General features: G+C 52.1%; 1 protein-coding gene across 1 annotated transcript; it reads right to left on the bottom strand.

Annotated features, from left to right (window-relative positions):
* Positions 1–9,853, bottom strand: GDF11 (growth differentiation factor 11). Its single transcript, XM_042946796.1, has 3 exons — positions 9,418–9,853; positions 4,105–4,502; positions 1–3,582 (listed from the first exon to the last, which is right to left on the bottom strand). The coding sequence occupies exons 1-3, from the start codon at positions 9,851–9,853 to the stop codon at positions 3,202–3,204; spliced, it is 1,215 nt and encodes a 404-aa protein (XP_042802730.1). The 3' UTR covers positions 1–3,201.
* Positions 9,854–13,797: the final 3,944 nt, after the last annotated feature.

The raw sequence follows: 13,797 nt of genomic DNA, 5'->3' as shown, positions 1-13,797 counted from the left end.
CCATCCTCCCTCGGACTATATATGTCCCCACCCTCATCCCAAATACCCCTAATGTTTTTTTTGCTCCAAAAACCACCACCACCCCCAACCCCCATTTTCTTTGAGCACAAAGTTTCATCCTGTCAGAGCCTCTTTTGTTCCTGGTCTCCGATGAATAAATGTGGCGCTTGATTAGGGAGAAGAGTTCATCACTGAATTCTAAACTCTTTGACTGCTTTTATTTATTTTTTTTTTTCAGGTTCAAGTGCTGGATTGTGTCATGTGACCATCCCAAAACTCAGAGCACCCTATGGCCATCCTTGCCCTCTGTCACATAACTTGAAAACTGCCAGATGGCCTTTTTGCAATGGTTCCCTCCAGGAAGCCTTGATCTCAGTGAAGAAGTCCTTTCCCGGCATTCCAGTGCCCCTGTCATCCCCATACTCCTCAGTCACCCTTAACAAACAAAGGCAATCACACACATGGTGTAACAAATACACAAAGTAAATAATAATTACACTACTTATGATCAGAGGGGCACTGGCCAGGTCCACACACAACATAAAGTGGGAGAGGGGGTGCTAGTTCCCACTAGGTTGCTGGACTGTGCCTCCAAGCCTCTTTAACCCCATGCCTCTTTGGGGGTGAGGGGGACCAAGGAAATGAGATTTCAACTCTTAGATTTATGTTCAAAAGAAAAAGACCCTCCCCCAACAAAGGTAATTATTTGGCGGTGTTAAAGGGGCATAGTCTAAGTGTCCCCCAAGTCTAATGCTTCAGCTCTCTAGAATTTGTAGAGGGAAGTCACCTGATGTCTATTGCCCAACCCCCACCCTGTGCCAAGATCAGGAGACCGGAGCATTTGATCTTGGAGGAGGCATCTTCTGTTCTTCACTTCTCTGTTCCTCTCCTTCAACCAAGGAAATGTGAATGGTGTTGTCAGGTGTATCTTGTTCTCCAAGATTGGGGTAGAAGGAAGGATGAAGAACAGGGCCAGAGAGGAGAGGCTGGGGGTTAGCATAGCTGTTATATGGGAGGCGAGTTGAAATACTTAACAGCCCTTGCCCATTCCTGTACCAAAACACCTCATCTCATTTTTTCACTATGGGAATGGGAAGAAGATACTAAAGCTCACCAACATCACCTTCCCAAGAGTGGTCACATACCTTTGCCCCTTCTACCTGGGCCAGTCAGGAGAGTCATACTCGGGAAGAACAGGCCTTCCAGGTCATCTCTCCAGGCCGGGCTTTAGTCCGGTATTGTTTGCATCAGACCCATAACTGCTGGCTCTACTTAGAGTGACAGTTTTGCTGAAGGTTCTTTATCTCCTCTCCTGACATCCTCTAGGCTCTTGCCTGGAGCCAAGAGGTCTGTGGTGAGGTATGGATAGGGTGTGGATCAGGAGAATCTCAACTCCTTGGCTTCAGGCACACTGTCCAGCTGGGAGGCAGAGGGGAACTTGTACTCTGAAGCCTGTGACTCTAAGCCTCACATCTCTTCACCACTACTCTGGTGCCCTGGTTATCTGTCCCACAGCGAGAGGTATTTTATGTCCATAAAGTGCCCGTGGTAAGTGCTCAGAATTCATCTCTTGGCTGTGGCGGGTGCTGCTATTTCTCATTCCATCGAGGGGAAGAAACTGAGGCACAGTGAGTCCAGAGGATGGTGGGTCAGGATTATGGGAGGAATGAATAGGCCCAGCTAGTGACTTGGAGTGGCAACAAGTCCCTGCCTGTTTCCTAGCCTTCCAAACCAGGGAGTCTCCATCCTAATCCTCTGCTCTAACTGGCCTTGTCAGATGCTTTTTCCTTCCCCATTGTATTGTCCCCTCCCTGCTGCCAGGTACTGCTAGATTCCAAAAATAAAAGATAAAAATAATTATAGACACTCTGCTCCCTTGTTCTCCCCCCTTCCACCCTGAGCTTTGGGTTTGGAGGAACTAGAATGTCCCCCCTCCAGAATCCCTTCCATCTTGGTCTGCTGGCTCTACTCCCTAGCCCAGAGCAGTGATTTGGATTCAAATGCCCTGTAACCTTCAACCTTCTTACTAATTTCTTGACTCCTCCTAACCCTTCCCAGACCTGGGACTCTGGGATCTCTATACTTTTTTTATTGACCTGAAGATAGAGGCTGGGAGTAGGGGTATTCCACAGGCTCTTTGGTCTCTCTCTTAGCTGGGGGGAATTTGGGCATATGTGGGCCACACCCTCTGGCTAAATAACTCAGGACTATGAGGGTGGATATGAGGGTTAATTTAGTGGCTCTCATACAGATCCTGAATGTTGAGGGTGCTCCCCTCCCCTTCTCCCCACCTCCAGCTCCTAAGCCCTAACCTCTTACCAGTTTCCATGACTGCTGGAATTCAGTTCAACCCATTTGGCTCAGGAAGGTTAAGTTGGGTGATTATGGGTTGGAAACTTCCATGTGTTAGCCCTCTTGCCCTCTACTCCCATTCCCAACCCTGGAGGCTTTATACAAGTGCTTAAGTAGGTGGGTATTGAGGGAGAACAGTGGGTGGGTAGGTGGGTAATAAGGGAGAAATGGGGCACAGTGGGCAGGGGCCCTTCTATTTCAGTAAAGCCAAATACCAAAAAATGAAAAGTCACAATAAATAAATAAATAAAATTCCAAAATCCTTACTTTTGCCCCTGCCCTCGCTTCCCTTCCCCTGGCCACTGCTGGAGGGAGAAAGGGAAGAAGCTAAGAATGGATTTTTTATTTCCTCCTACTGAGAATGGTAGTCAGGGGATCTCCCCAAACCATACCAAGCCCCCACCTTGCCAGTGGAAGAAAGGAGGCTGGGTGTGGGGCTTTCTCTTATTCCATTTCAGCCTCTTTCTCATCTTTTATCTCTGCCTGGTCTCTGTCTCTTCTGCCTCTCTCTCCCTTTGCCTTCTCACTGCTGCTCTTTTTGTTCCTCTGTCTCTATCCCTCTGCTCTACCTCTGTCTCTACGTCTCTCCGTCTTCTTGCCAAACCTTCTCACTTGCAAACCTCAAACACTCCCCACCTGACCATGCCCCCTCTTCCCCCTGTCCCCCAAACCCCTCACCCATCAATCCCCACCTGCCTCCCTCTGTTGTATTGCACACTGCTTGGGCAGGGAACAAGGTGTGATGTTCATGGGAAGAGGTGGAGGGAGCTCAAGGGCCTGGGGGCATGGGGATCAGGGCTGGGGGTCTAGGGGTAGGGTATATGGGGGAGGCATCCTCTGTCCCCCACCTTAGGAGCAGCCACAGCGATCCACCACCATGCCAGGGATCTTGCCGTAGATAATCTGCTGCTTGTCATTGAAGTAGAGCATGTTGATTGGGGACATCTTGGTGGGAGTACAGCAGGGCCCAGCAGAGCCTCTTGGATTAGCCTGTTGCACCAAGTGGGTGTGCGGATACTTTTGCATGAACATGTACTCGCACTGGCCGGAGCAGTAGTTGGCCTTGTATCGTTTAGGCGCGATGATCCAGTCCCAGCCAAAAGCCTCAAAGTCCACTGTGAGGGGGTATCGGCAGCAGCGGGACTCACTCGAGTGCTCATCGCAGTCCAGGCCCAGGTTCCGCCGGGACCGTTTTGTGTTCTCTAGGACCCGAAGCTCCATAAAAGGATGCTGGGGATGAGGGAGAGGAGAAAGAGATGTGATAGAGCCCTGAAGAGTTCCTACTCCCTTTCCTTTCTCACCTGCCCTTCAACAGGGGCATCAGAACAGAGACCATTGCCTTCTAAGCTGTTCCTCTGCTCCCATACCCCATATCTTCTACCCTCTCTCCTTGTAAGCTAGCTATCTGTCCTTCAACTCACTTGAATTCCCCCTCTCCTGGCAACCTGATCCTGATCAGCCCCTTGGCCCCAGGCCTCATCAACAGCCCATTTTTGTGTTCTCTTGGATCTCCCATTAACTCACACTTCACCCCAAATCCAGTCTTCAGCTGTTGTCTGGCTTGTATCTGAAAAACACTAGCTGCCACTCCCCACCCAATCCCCCAAAACTGCTCCTCTAGAATCAGCTCCTGGCCCAAGAGAAATAATGCTGGTCCCCAGCCCTTCTCATCCCTGATCTACCTTTTCCAACATCCCACCTCCTCAGGACCAGGTTACACGTATCTGACACCATCTCAAGCTCCCTGCTCACCAGCCCCTCAGCTCCCGGCCCCAGGGAGGTGACAGCCAGGTCTGTGCCACTGGGATCAAAGGCGTTGATCTCGATGCCCCAGTTGCTCTGTGGCTGGCGGAACCAGCTGTGTAGCACTTGCTTGAAGTCGATGCTCTGCCAGTGGCCTGAGCGTGAGTGCAGCTCAATCTTGAGTGAGCGGATACGGATGTGACGCCGGCCTCCGCCCCCTCCCCCTGCAGTCCCTTCCCCAGTTAGGGGTTTCAGTCGCAAGATCTGCAGGTAGACTGTGGCTGGGCGGGGCACGGGCCGTAGATACACCCACAGCTGGGCCTTCAGTACCTTTGTGAACATCACCTTGGGGCTGAAGTGGAAATGGCAGCAGAGAGGGCTACCATCTGTCTGCACCGCAGGGTCCGCTGATAAGAGAGAAGGGGGCACAGCATCAGCAAAGGGTATTTGTGAAGGGCATCAGCAGCCCTGGGTGGCATTGACAACTTAGAAAACTCCTCCTGAGTTGTCCAGTTCTTTACCCTTCTCGTGTTTGTCTTGTTGACTACTATGTCACTGGTACTCAGAACAGTGCCTCCTTTCTTTCCCTATAGGATATCTCTCTCAGGCCTTACTGATCTGCATCCATTTTCCCCAGTACACACAATCCCCTCTACCAGATAACCTGCACAGATAGCTATCAGGGATATCCCCTTCCACCTGCAGACTTCCATTCCTCCAACTGCACCCCCTGCCCCCCAGCATGTAGGGCTCCACATTTTTCTGAACTTTTGATGCTCTTCATAGAAGCCAAACCTCATATCACACCTGCTGTCCTCATGGCACCTTGCCCCATTTCTGCTCTGTGTTGTATGGTGGCCAGGTGGAGCCTGGCACAGCCCCCACCCCCAACCAGATGGTCTTGAGGGTGGATAACCAGGGTCCAGGTAGGGAACAGGGGCTAAATGTATTCCATGAGGTAAACCAAGAAGCATCTTAGGCTTCTTGTACCATTCATGCTAGAAATAATATACTCAGAAGAATGGAGCTACTCAAGTACTTCTTGTGCATCTGACTCTCCAGTCCCTTGAACCTGAGAACAAGCTTCCTGAGCTGCTTCTTCCTCATCATCACCATACTGCCTCAACTCTTGAGGAAGGGAAAAACTACCTCCATGTTGTTTACTCCTACTGCCCAAAAGCATCAGCAATAATATTCAACACATCAGATCAACTGGAATCAGTCTTCTTTTCTCCCCCTAGTTTCTTTTGGTTTCTCAGTCCAAGGCCAATAAGTCTTTACAAAGGTTTAACATCTCAACTTTACATTTTGGCCCATTACCCCTTATTCTGGACTATAAATTGACCCTTCTTGGGCCTAATGGCTGATCCTCAGCATCTGCCTTTGCTTCCATTTCAGTTCCTCTCAGTTACGCTTTCTGAGCTCTTAAGTCAGTTGGAAATGCCCTAAATAATGTTTCTCATGAACAAACTGAGAGAAAAAGAGGAATGAGTGTCCAGAGCTATGTAATTATGAGCAGGAAGTCCAGGACCTTAGGTATCATGCCCAGGTCTTGAGTTCTGCATAATCATGGAGGACTTAGCATCTATTGTCTCCCATCAGCACTGCCCCATCCCCGCCTCCCCCCCCCCCCCCCCCAGGAGAAGGAGGGTCTTCCAAGTGAAGTGAGGAGGAAAGTGTTCTACGATCTTCATATATTCAGGAATGAGACACAAAATTCCTCTGGTAGCTTCCTTTCCCTTGGTTCTTCTCTGAGGTCCTAGGGCACTGGTAGTCCTCCCAGTTATCCTCCTGCTGGAGCTGTAGTGCCAGTATTCAAGGGAAGGTTCAGGGAGTAGAGATTCAGAGAGTAGATGGGGCGGGGAAGCTGTTGGTGAGATGGGGCTACTTACTATGCCTAATTTCATCAGGTTGTCTTATTTTCCCACCTGTCTTCACTATTAGCTATTAATCTCCATGAGGGTGGACACTTGTCAATACTGTGTCTGTTTTGCTCCCTGTTGTAGCTTTAATGCCTCCCATAATACCAAGCAGTGTTCAATAAATGCATGCTGAATGAACTCCCGAAACTTCAAATCTTATATTATACAGGCAAGGGCCTAAAAGTTCTTCCTGGCATTGAAACACTGTTCTTTGACTACAGTCAAAGTGGGCTTGATCACTGCTTGACTTCTCATTAACCTGTATCTGACCTTACCCACCAAATGTCTCAGGGATACAGTTAATAATTCTTGTTTCATAGGAGTGCTCAGCATTAAATAAAGAATGAAAATAGTAGTAGCTTCTCAGTAAATGGTGGTTTATTGTTAGTTTTGTAAACTCTAAACATACTGCCCTACCTAAGCTGACCCAAGGTTTAGAAATGGAGAATTGGGCACCAGGGCCCCATCTCTCGAAGTCTTTGGTTTCTTCAGACAGATACCCCAGGGAATCACCATCCCCTTCTCCCCCAGTGGATGTGGGACAATTGGTACTACAAGGGGACGGGGCCAAGATGGATGGAGAAAGAAAAGGGAAAGGAGAAGAGACAGGAGAGAGACTGGAGGTGGTGAGAGAGATAAGAACAGAGAAGACACTGTTAAGAGATGAAGGCAGGCTGAAAAAGACAGGCAAGAGAACTGGAGGAGAGGAGGAAGGGAGAGGGGAAGATCATGGTAGGGGGAGAAGAAATAAGCTTGGGAGTTGAAGAACACTGGGAGAGAAGGGGGAATGCAAAAGGAATAGGTGGAGGCTAAAAAGTGAAAGGAGGAAGGTAGTAAGCTCTGTGGGGTAAAGAGAAAGGATAGAAGGATACAGAGAGAGGAACAAAGGAGAAGCAGGTAGTGCCACAGAGGGAAACAAGAGGCTTGGGAGAGTCCCCAACACACACATAGGCCCAGCTCCCAAGGGGAGGGGAAGGAGCCACATCTGTGTTGGATTGATCGGGTTGATGGCAGGCAGCAGGTCAGGTTTAGTAGGCGGTGCTGGTCTGGAGAGAGGTCATTGCACTATTTTCAGCAAAAGCCCAACCCCCTCCCAGCTCACCACCTCCTCCTCCACCCACCCCCCCCAACCCCCTTACACACTCTCCTTACCCAGGCTGGAAGGCCTAGGGGCAGGAGGTTGGGCTGAGAGGGCAGGGGCCTCTTGGTGTATGAGAGCAGAGAGAAACTGAGGGGCTGGGCTTGGCTCCCAGAAGGGCAAGGGGGCTGGGTTCCCAGGATGAAGGCTGGGGTGGGAGAGCCTGAGAGGGTGGAGGGAACTAGGGCAGGCACTGCAGCCTAGGAGAGGTGGGGGCTGGGGTCCAGGGCTGAGGGCTGGGGGAGGGGAGGAAGGGGGAGGGGAGCGGAGGCCATCTCTGCTGACAAACACCTCCCCCGATTAGCAGAGCACAAGTCTCTTATTAAAGCGGGTCCCTGGGGATTAGACTATAAAAGTCTCTTTTTCCTTTTCCCCTCTCTCCCTCCCTTCCCCTCCGCTCCCCCTCCCTCTCATAAGAGCTCAGCTTTGCTCTTAAAGGGGACGTACAATACCTGGCTGGAGACCTAGTTCCCTAGTTATCCTTAAGTGAAAAGAGGGCGGAAGTTCGGGAAGAACCCCACCTACTGGTGTTCTTCCCTGCACCCCCCCCCTCACCCCAGCCTAACCTGCACTTCCCGATGCAAGCACAGAGTGCCTTCACTTCCTGCACCCCCTTTACCAAGACTAACTCTGGGCTCAAGTCCGTTGGTTAAGAGATGCTAAGGATGGAGAAAGGCAAGGGGAAGGTCCATCACCCATTCTGAAACTCCTTACACACACTATACCACAGGGACCAGAGTACCTTTTCTCTCTGTAACCTTCATCTTCTTCCAGCAAACTCTTTTTCAGAATTCCTCTACAACTGTTTCCTAGAATCCCCACCCCCACCCCTGCCTTCAGTCAATCTTAGACTGACCCTAGCTTCTGTAAAGCAGAAACCTTAGGAACACAAGGGAGACTGAGGAACCCAGACAGATCCCAGGCTTTCTTCACCACCACCACCACCCTCCTCAGCAAGTTTCCTAGTCATTTGGGTTTTCTTTTCTTTATGGCCTGGGCAAGTATTGTGGAGTTAGGGTCTGCAGAAGGACTGGTGGCAGTATGAGGCACTCAGCCTCCCAGAAGCACACCTGGGTTCCTGCTTCTCCCATGGGGTGGGCTACTAGGACTCCACCTCAGCCCCCAGCTTTTTATGACCCATCTGCCAATAAACCAGTCCCCCCCACCCTTCTGTTCAGAGCCATAAAACCAAACTGTGGGGTGGGGGGAGTGACTTTGCCAAACCACTAGGGAATAAGGGAGGGCCTGGTTCCCTGGAGTTGGAGCGGGGAAGGGGTGAAGGGACCTCAGTGGGGGAGGGGAAAGGGAGTCATCTGACCCTAGGGAGAGCTGGGGGGGGTGGGGGTTGGCCTGGATTTTCCAGGCCATAAAATTTCAAAGCAGCTCAAGTCTATTAACATGTTCATCTTCCGTTTGGCCAGGGGCTTGAATGCCTGGGTTCCCCCTCCCTCCTTATCTATTTCTTTCTTTTTTTCCCTAGGTCTCCCTCTCTCTCCTCAAATCCGGTTTCTAGTAAAGGCGGGTGAATATGGAAAGGAACGATAAGCTTTGAGTAGCCAAAGGGCTGCCCTTAGCCCTAGCGCAAGAGTTGAGTTCTCTGAGCTCGGTCAGTACGGAGAAGACACAGCTTTTCCAGCCCCTTGGGAGACCTGGTGTCAGAAGGGCTCTGGGTGAAATGAGTGCCAGTTGGGCTGCCAGGAGAGACACGGGGCTCTGGGACCTCACTCCTGCTGGAGGGAGAAGAGCACTCAGTTCTCTGCAGCTCAAGTGGGCGCGCTGCGGTGCCAGGGGTGGAAAGGGTGGAGAGTTGGTGCCAAGGCCATTGGGAGGCAGAGAGCACCGCAGCCCGCTAGGGACTGAGGGGGTCCTGAAGCGTCCCGATTCGGTTCTCCAGCCTCTCTACCATCGCCCCTCAGGACTGAGCTGTTGCCCCTTCCACTCCGCTGCGAATGGGCCCCAGCTTCCCCAGTCTCCCCGCAACACGGGTCTTTTTTCGCACACATGGGGTGGAAGGCGGTATCTCGCAACCCTCTCGGTTTGCCCTCCCACCTCAGGGAACGGAGTGTGCATACAACTCCGCAGCCCATCTCCACCGCTCAAAAAACTTCTGCAGAGCAGCCCCCGTCCCCCAATCAGTCAAGTTTTCGCAGAAAAGGCTTCTGGGCCAGAGCAGCCGCGAGCGCCCCGCTTCAGAGCGGGAGGCGCTCACTTTCCCGGAGCCCGAGCCAGCACCCCACTGCTCGCGCCCCGCCGCCCACTTACTCTCCTGAGCCATGCTAATGACAGTCTCGGTGGTGGCGTGGTACTCGTCCTCCTCCAGGAAGTCCTCGGGCTGCAGCGCGTCGCCCTGGAAGTCGTGCAGGTCCAGGATCTGCTGTAGCGGCGGCGCCTTGGGCAGCAGCTGCTTCACCACCTCGCGGCTGATGTTGGGCGCCTCCTTGAGCCGCAGTTTGCTCAGGATCTGTGACTTGATGCTCTCCAGGCGCAGCTCGCGGCTGTGCTGCCGCCACACGCACACGGGGCAGCCGTCGGGCTCCGGCGCCACGGACGGGGCCGGCCGGCTCGAGCGCTCCCCCCCGGCCCCCGCCGCCGCCGCCGCCGCCGCCGCCGCCGCGGGGCCCTCGGCCGCCTCCCCCCGGGGCCGCAGCTCCAGGGCGAGGAGCAGGAAGCCCAGCAGCAGCGGGGCCGCGAGCACCATGCTGGAGGGGAGGGGAGGGAGGACTGGGGGGCGGGGACGCCGGAGTCCCGCAGGGAGGGGGCGGAGGGAGAAGGGAGGGAGGAGGAGGGGGTCCGGGCGGCGCGGGATTGGGGGCTGCCCGGCCGAGGGGGGGCCGGGGGGGCCGGGGGCGGCGGGCGCGCGGGCGGGGCGGGCGGGCGGCCGGGGCGGGCGGCTGGGGGGGCCCGAGCCCGGGCCAGGCCCTTTATAGCCCCGGCCCCCGTGTCGTCAGCGGCCGCGATTGGCTGCGGAGCCAACAAAAGAGGCAGCGCTGTCATCCGAGGCGAGAGAGGGAGCCGGAGAGAGCCGAGGAAAAGAGAGAGAGAGGGAGGGAGAGAGGGAGAGGGAGCGAGGGAGCGAGGGCCCAGAGAGAGATGAAGAGACAGAGATACTGGGCTGAGGGAGAGGAATGGAGAGAAAGAGAAAGTCAGAGTCAGAGAGACCAAGGAGAGACAGAGAGATAGAGACGTAGGAGACAGATCAAGAGACAGAGAGGAAGAGCAGCAGCAAGAGGAGAGACAAAGGGGGGAGAAGACAGAGGGGAGAAGACAGAGAGAGGAGAGACTTAGCTAGAGAGACAGAGACAGAGAAGGAAAGAGACTGGTAGAACTAGTGGGACAGTTAGAGGGGGGAGAATCAGGGACAAAGACAGGGGAGAGAGACCAGAGAGAGGAGAGAAGTATGGCCAGACCGAGGGAAGAGATGGAGGTCTATGGAGCCAGACCGCAAGAGGTCAGGGATACAGAGAGATGGGAACCGGGGCAGAGGAACTGATGGGACAGAGACCAGAGCCCCGGGAAAGAAGGAGAGGGAGAGAAATCTAGAAAGGGAGGCTTGGGAGATGCCAAGGGAGCCCCTGAGGAGGCAGCCACAGAAGATCAGAGGAAGGCAGAGATGAGAAGACAGAGACTCGGCAAGGGAAGGAGAGACAGCACAGTGACAGGGTCAGCCTTGGTGGGAGTATGGAGAGCCCAAGGGAGAGGAGGTAGAGAATTTGAACCCAGAGGAACCCCAGCTACCAGAGGTAGCCCAAATAAAATGTTTCCAGAAGCCATGGAGGGAAGCATCAGGCTAGGCTCCCTAGGGGCTCAGGAACAGTGAAATGGAGGGAAGGGACATGGGGGTAGCAAGAGAGACTAGGAGAGAAAGAGAACAGGGACAATCTGAGCACTTGGGGAGGTGGTGGGGAAGCCCTGATACAAGAGGGAGTCTTAGAGCTGGGAAGAGTGTGAGCCTGAAACTGAGGCCTGAAAGGGATAAAGGAGTCAGCAGGCTGGAAAAAGGCAGGAACTATGGACCACTGGGGACCACTGGGACTGGGGGAGGAGTAGAGGAAGCAGGCAGGAGACCACTTGCTTGCAGAGGAATCTGGGACTCTGAATTCCTAGCTACACTGTTGCATCTGCAGGGTCTTAGAAGTCTGAGAAGGCTCTTGTAATTGCAGAGAATGAGAGAGAAGTCTGCCCTCAGCCGCCTTGAGTTGGAGACAGCAAGTTGCAAAGGGAGAAACCCAGATATGGGACCAGCCCTACCTTGCAGGTGTGACTCTGGGTACAGCTAGAGGGCAGAGTGAAAGAGAGCTAAAATGCTCCTGAGGTGCTTGACTTCTGGTTCTGGATTCTTTTTCCCAGTCCTCAGTTTGCCCATGCTTATTTCTTGAGTCCAGAGCCCTGGAGATCAATAGACAACCAGTAGATTGAAAATGTTTGAAGGGATTGGGTCTTGCTCACTTCCTGGTACACACAGTATTTTATTGAGTAACGAGATGATCATTATTGGGCTTCACAGGCAGAAAAAAGAGACACCGCTTTCCTCTGTGGATTAGAGCCCAAGAGAATGTCTTGAAATGGAACACTAGGCATAAGGACAAAGTTGGGTTGGGAGCTGGAGTGAAATGAGGGAAGAAACTGGAGGTCCAGGTGTGAGGCAGGAAGGTTGGGTAGGGGTCCGGAAAACCAAGCTGGGGAGCTTTGAAGAGATGAACCATTTCCATGGAGAACAGGAACTAAGACTGCAACAGAATGGAGTAAATTAGACAGTTTGTTCTCTCTCTTGCTTTGGACCAAGACACGGGCATCTCAACATTTCATCAAGTTTCTTCATCTATAAAATGTTGATCACACCATCTCTCTGCAACAAGCTGCGAGGATTACATAGTAATCAATCAATCAATCAATCAATAATGGCCTTGATGGGCTCCTTCTTCTTTGTGACTCTTTCCTTTCTGATCTCCTAGAGCAATGATTGCCTTTACCACATATCCTGGCCTAGCCTGTTCTCCAAAATGTTTCTCTGATGTAATTTCCTCAGTGAAACTCCTTGAGAGCAGAGGTGATATCACCTCCTTCTCCTTCCTCGGAGGAAGCTGCCTAGCCTTCTCTTCCTCACTAAGCATGTTTCTAATGGTAGGTCTACGAGAGATGCAAAGATAAATGACTCAGCCCCTTTCCTCAGGAATCATCTAGAGTGGACATGACACTAGGTAAACAGTAGCAGCCAAAACTCCAAGACAGATGCCTTCTTGATATTTCTATCTGGATGTCCCAAGGTACCTCAAATATCATGAGTTAAATATGATAAATAGATAACTCCTTCTCTCCCCTGAAAATGTGCCCCCAGTGTGCCATTGCTGAGGCACATTTTCATTTTATTGAATAAGAATCATCAGGCCAGAAACCTGGAGCTAGACTTCACCTTTTTTCTCTTGATCATCTCTGAATCTTTGCATAAATTGTTTCCTCTTCTTGGAACAACTACCCTTTCTACTTCCCCTGCCCCCACTCCCCAGTCTCTTGGCCAAATTTATTCTGTCTTCAGGTTGCAGTGTAGAGATTTTAGACATGTCTTCCAAAAGTCCAGTCCTGACTCCAAAGCCTAGAGTAGATGCTTTTCTTAGCTACCTCTGCACCATTCTGTGTGGTATGGAGGTTACTCTTACATAGCTTCTAGACTAGAACCAGGCTGCCTGGGTTCAAGGTCCCGCCCTCCTGCTTACCTGGCTGTGTAAACTTGGCTCTTTATGCTTATCCGTAAGATGGGGATAACAATATTGTACCGATTTCATAAGGTTATGAGGATTAACTCCCTGACACAGAATTCTTTTTTCCCCCTGACACACAATTCTAAATGAGTTAGTTAGTCATTCCTATTACCCCAATTTATCACCCTTACACTGTGACTGGGATCCAAGGCAACAGGAAATTTTTCCACGGAAGTGTTCCTTAGCTCCTTTGAAAGAAGAATGAATGGACCCCGCTAACTGGATCTGGTCAGAGCCGGGTTGGGGGGAGAGAAAACTGGGTATTTATGGCCATGAGGAGTTATGAGTGTCTGCCAAATGCCAGAGAGAGAGCAGGAGTCAGGAACAACTTGTGAGACAGAAAAGATTTTCACCTCCTGGCTTCCCCACCAGTTCCAGGACTGGGCTTAATCCAATGAGTGGGCAAGACTGCCATCTGGTGGTAGAATCTGGAATTTTAGCTCCTTGGAGGTGGGACTAGAACTGCTGTTTTGCTTTGCATACTTTGCATATTTTCACTTTAGATTTCTAACCCAAGAGTTCTATATCATAATGCATTAAGCCTTGTTTCTTTCTCCAGACCTTCCCGCATCTTGCCTCGTTCCTTAGTTCTCTCAGGCTTGATTACTGTTGGGTTCCCCTGAGCTGCAGGAACTAACCCCTGGGAGGTCTCTTTCAGAAGCTTCAGACTTCCAGCTGCCCTAGACCCAGTCCCCAGGAGGGGGCCCTGGAGGCTTCACAGAAAAGGAACTGGGAGAGAGGATCTGGACATTTAGATCTTTTCTCATCCCCAAACAGGCTAACCAGGGTTTGGGGCCCCGCCCACTGTCCTGGTCTCCCTAGCAACTGTCTTCCTGCCAGGGGTGCCCCTCTCAGGCGTTACCCAGGCAACCTTCAAGGCCCGCCT

The sequence above is a fragment of the Panthera leo genome, chromosome B4, assembly GCF_018350215.1.
Source record: "Panthera leo isolate Ple1 chromosome B4, P.leo_Ple1_pat1.1, whole genome shotgun sequence".
NCBI lineage: Eukaryota > Metazoa > Chordata > Mammalia > Carnivora > Felidae > Panthera > Panthera leo.
Note: the sequence above shows the minus strand (reverse complement) of the source record. Positions and strands in the feature narration are given on the sequence as shown.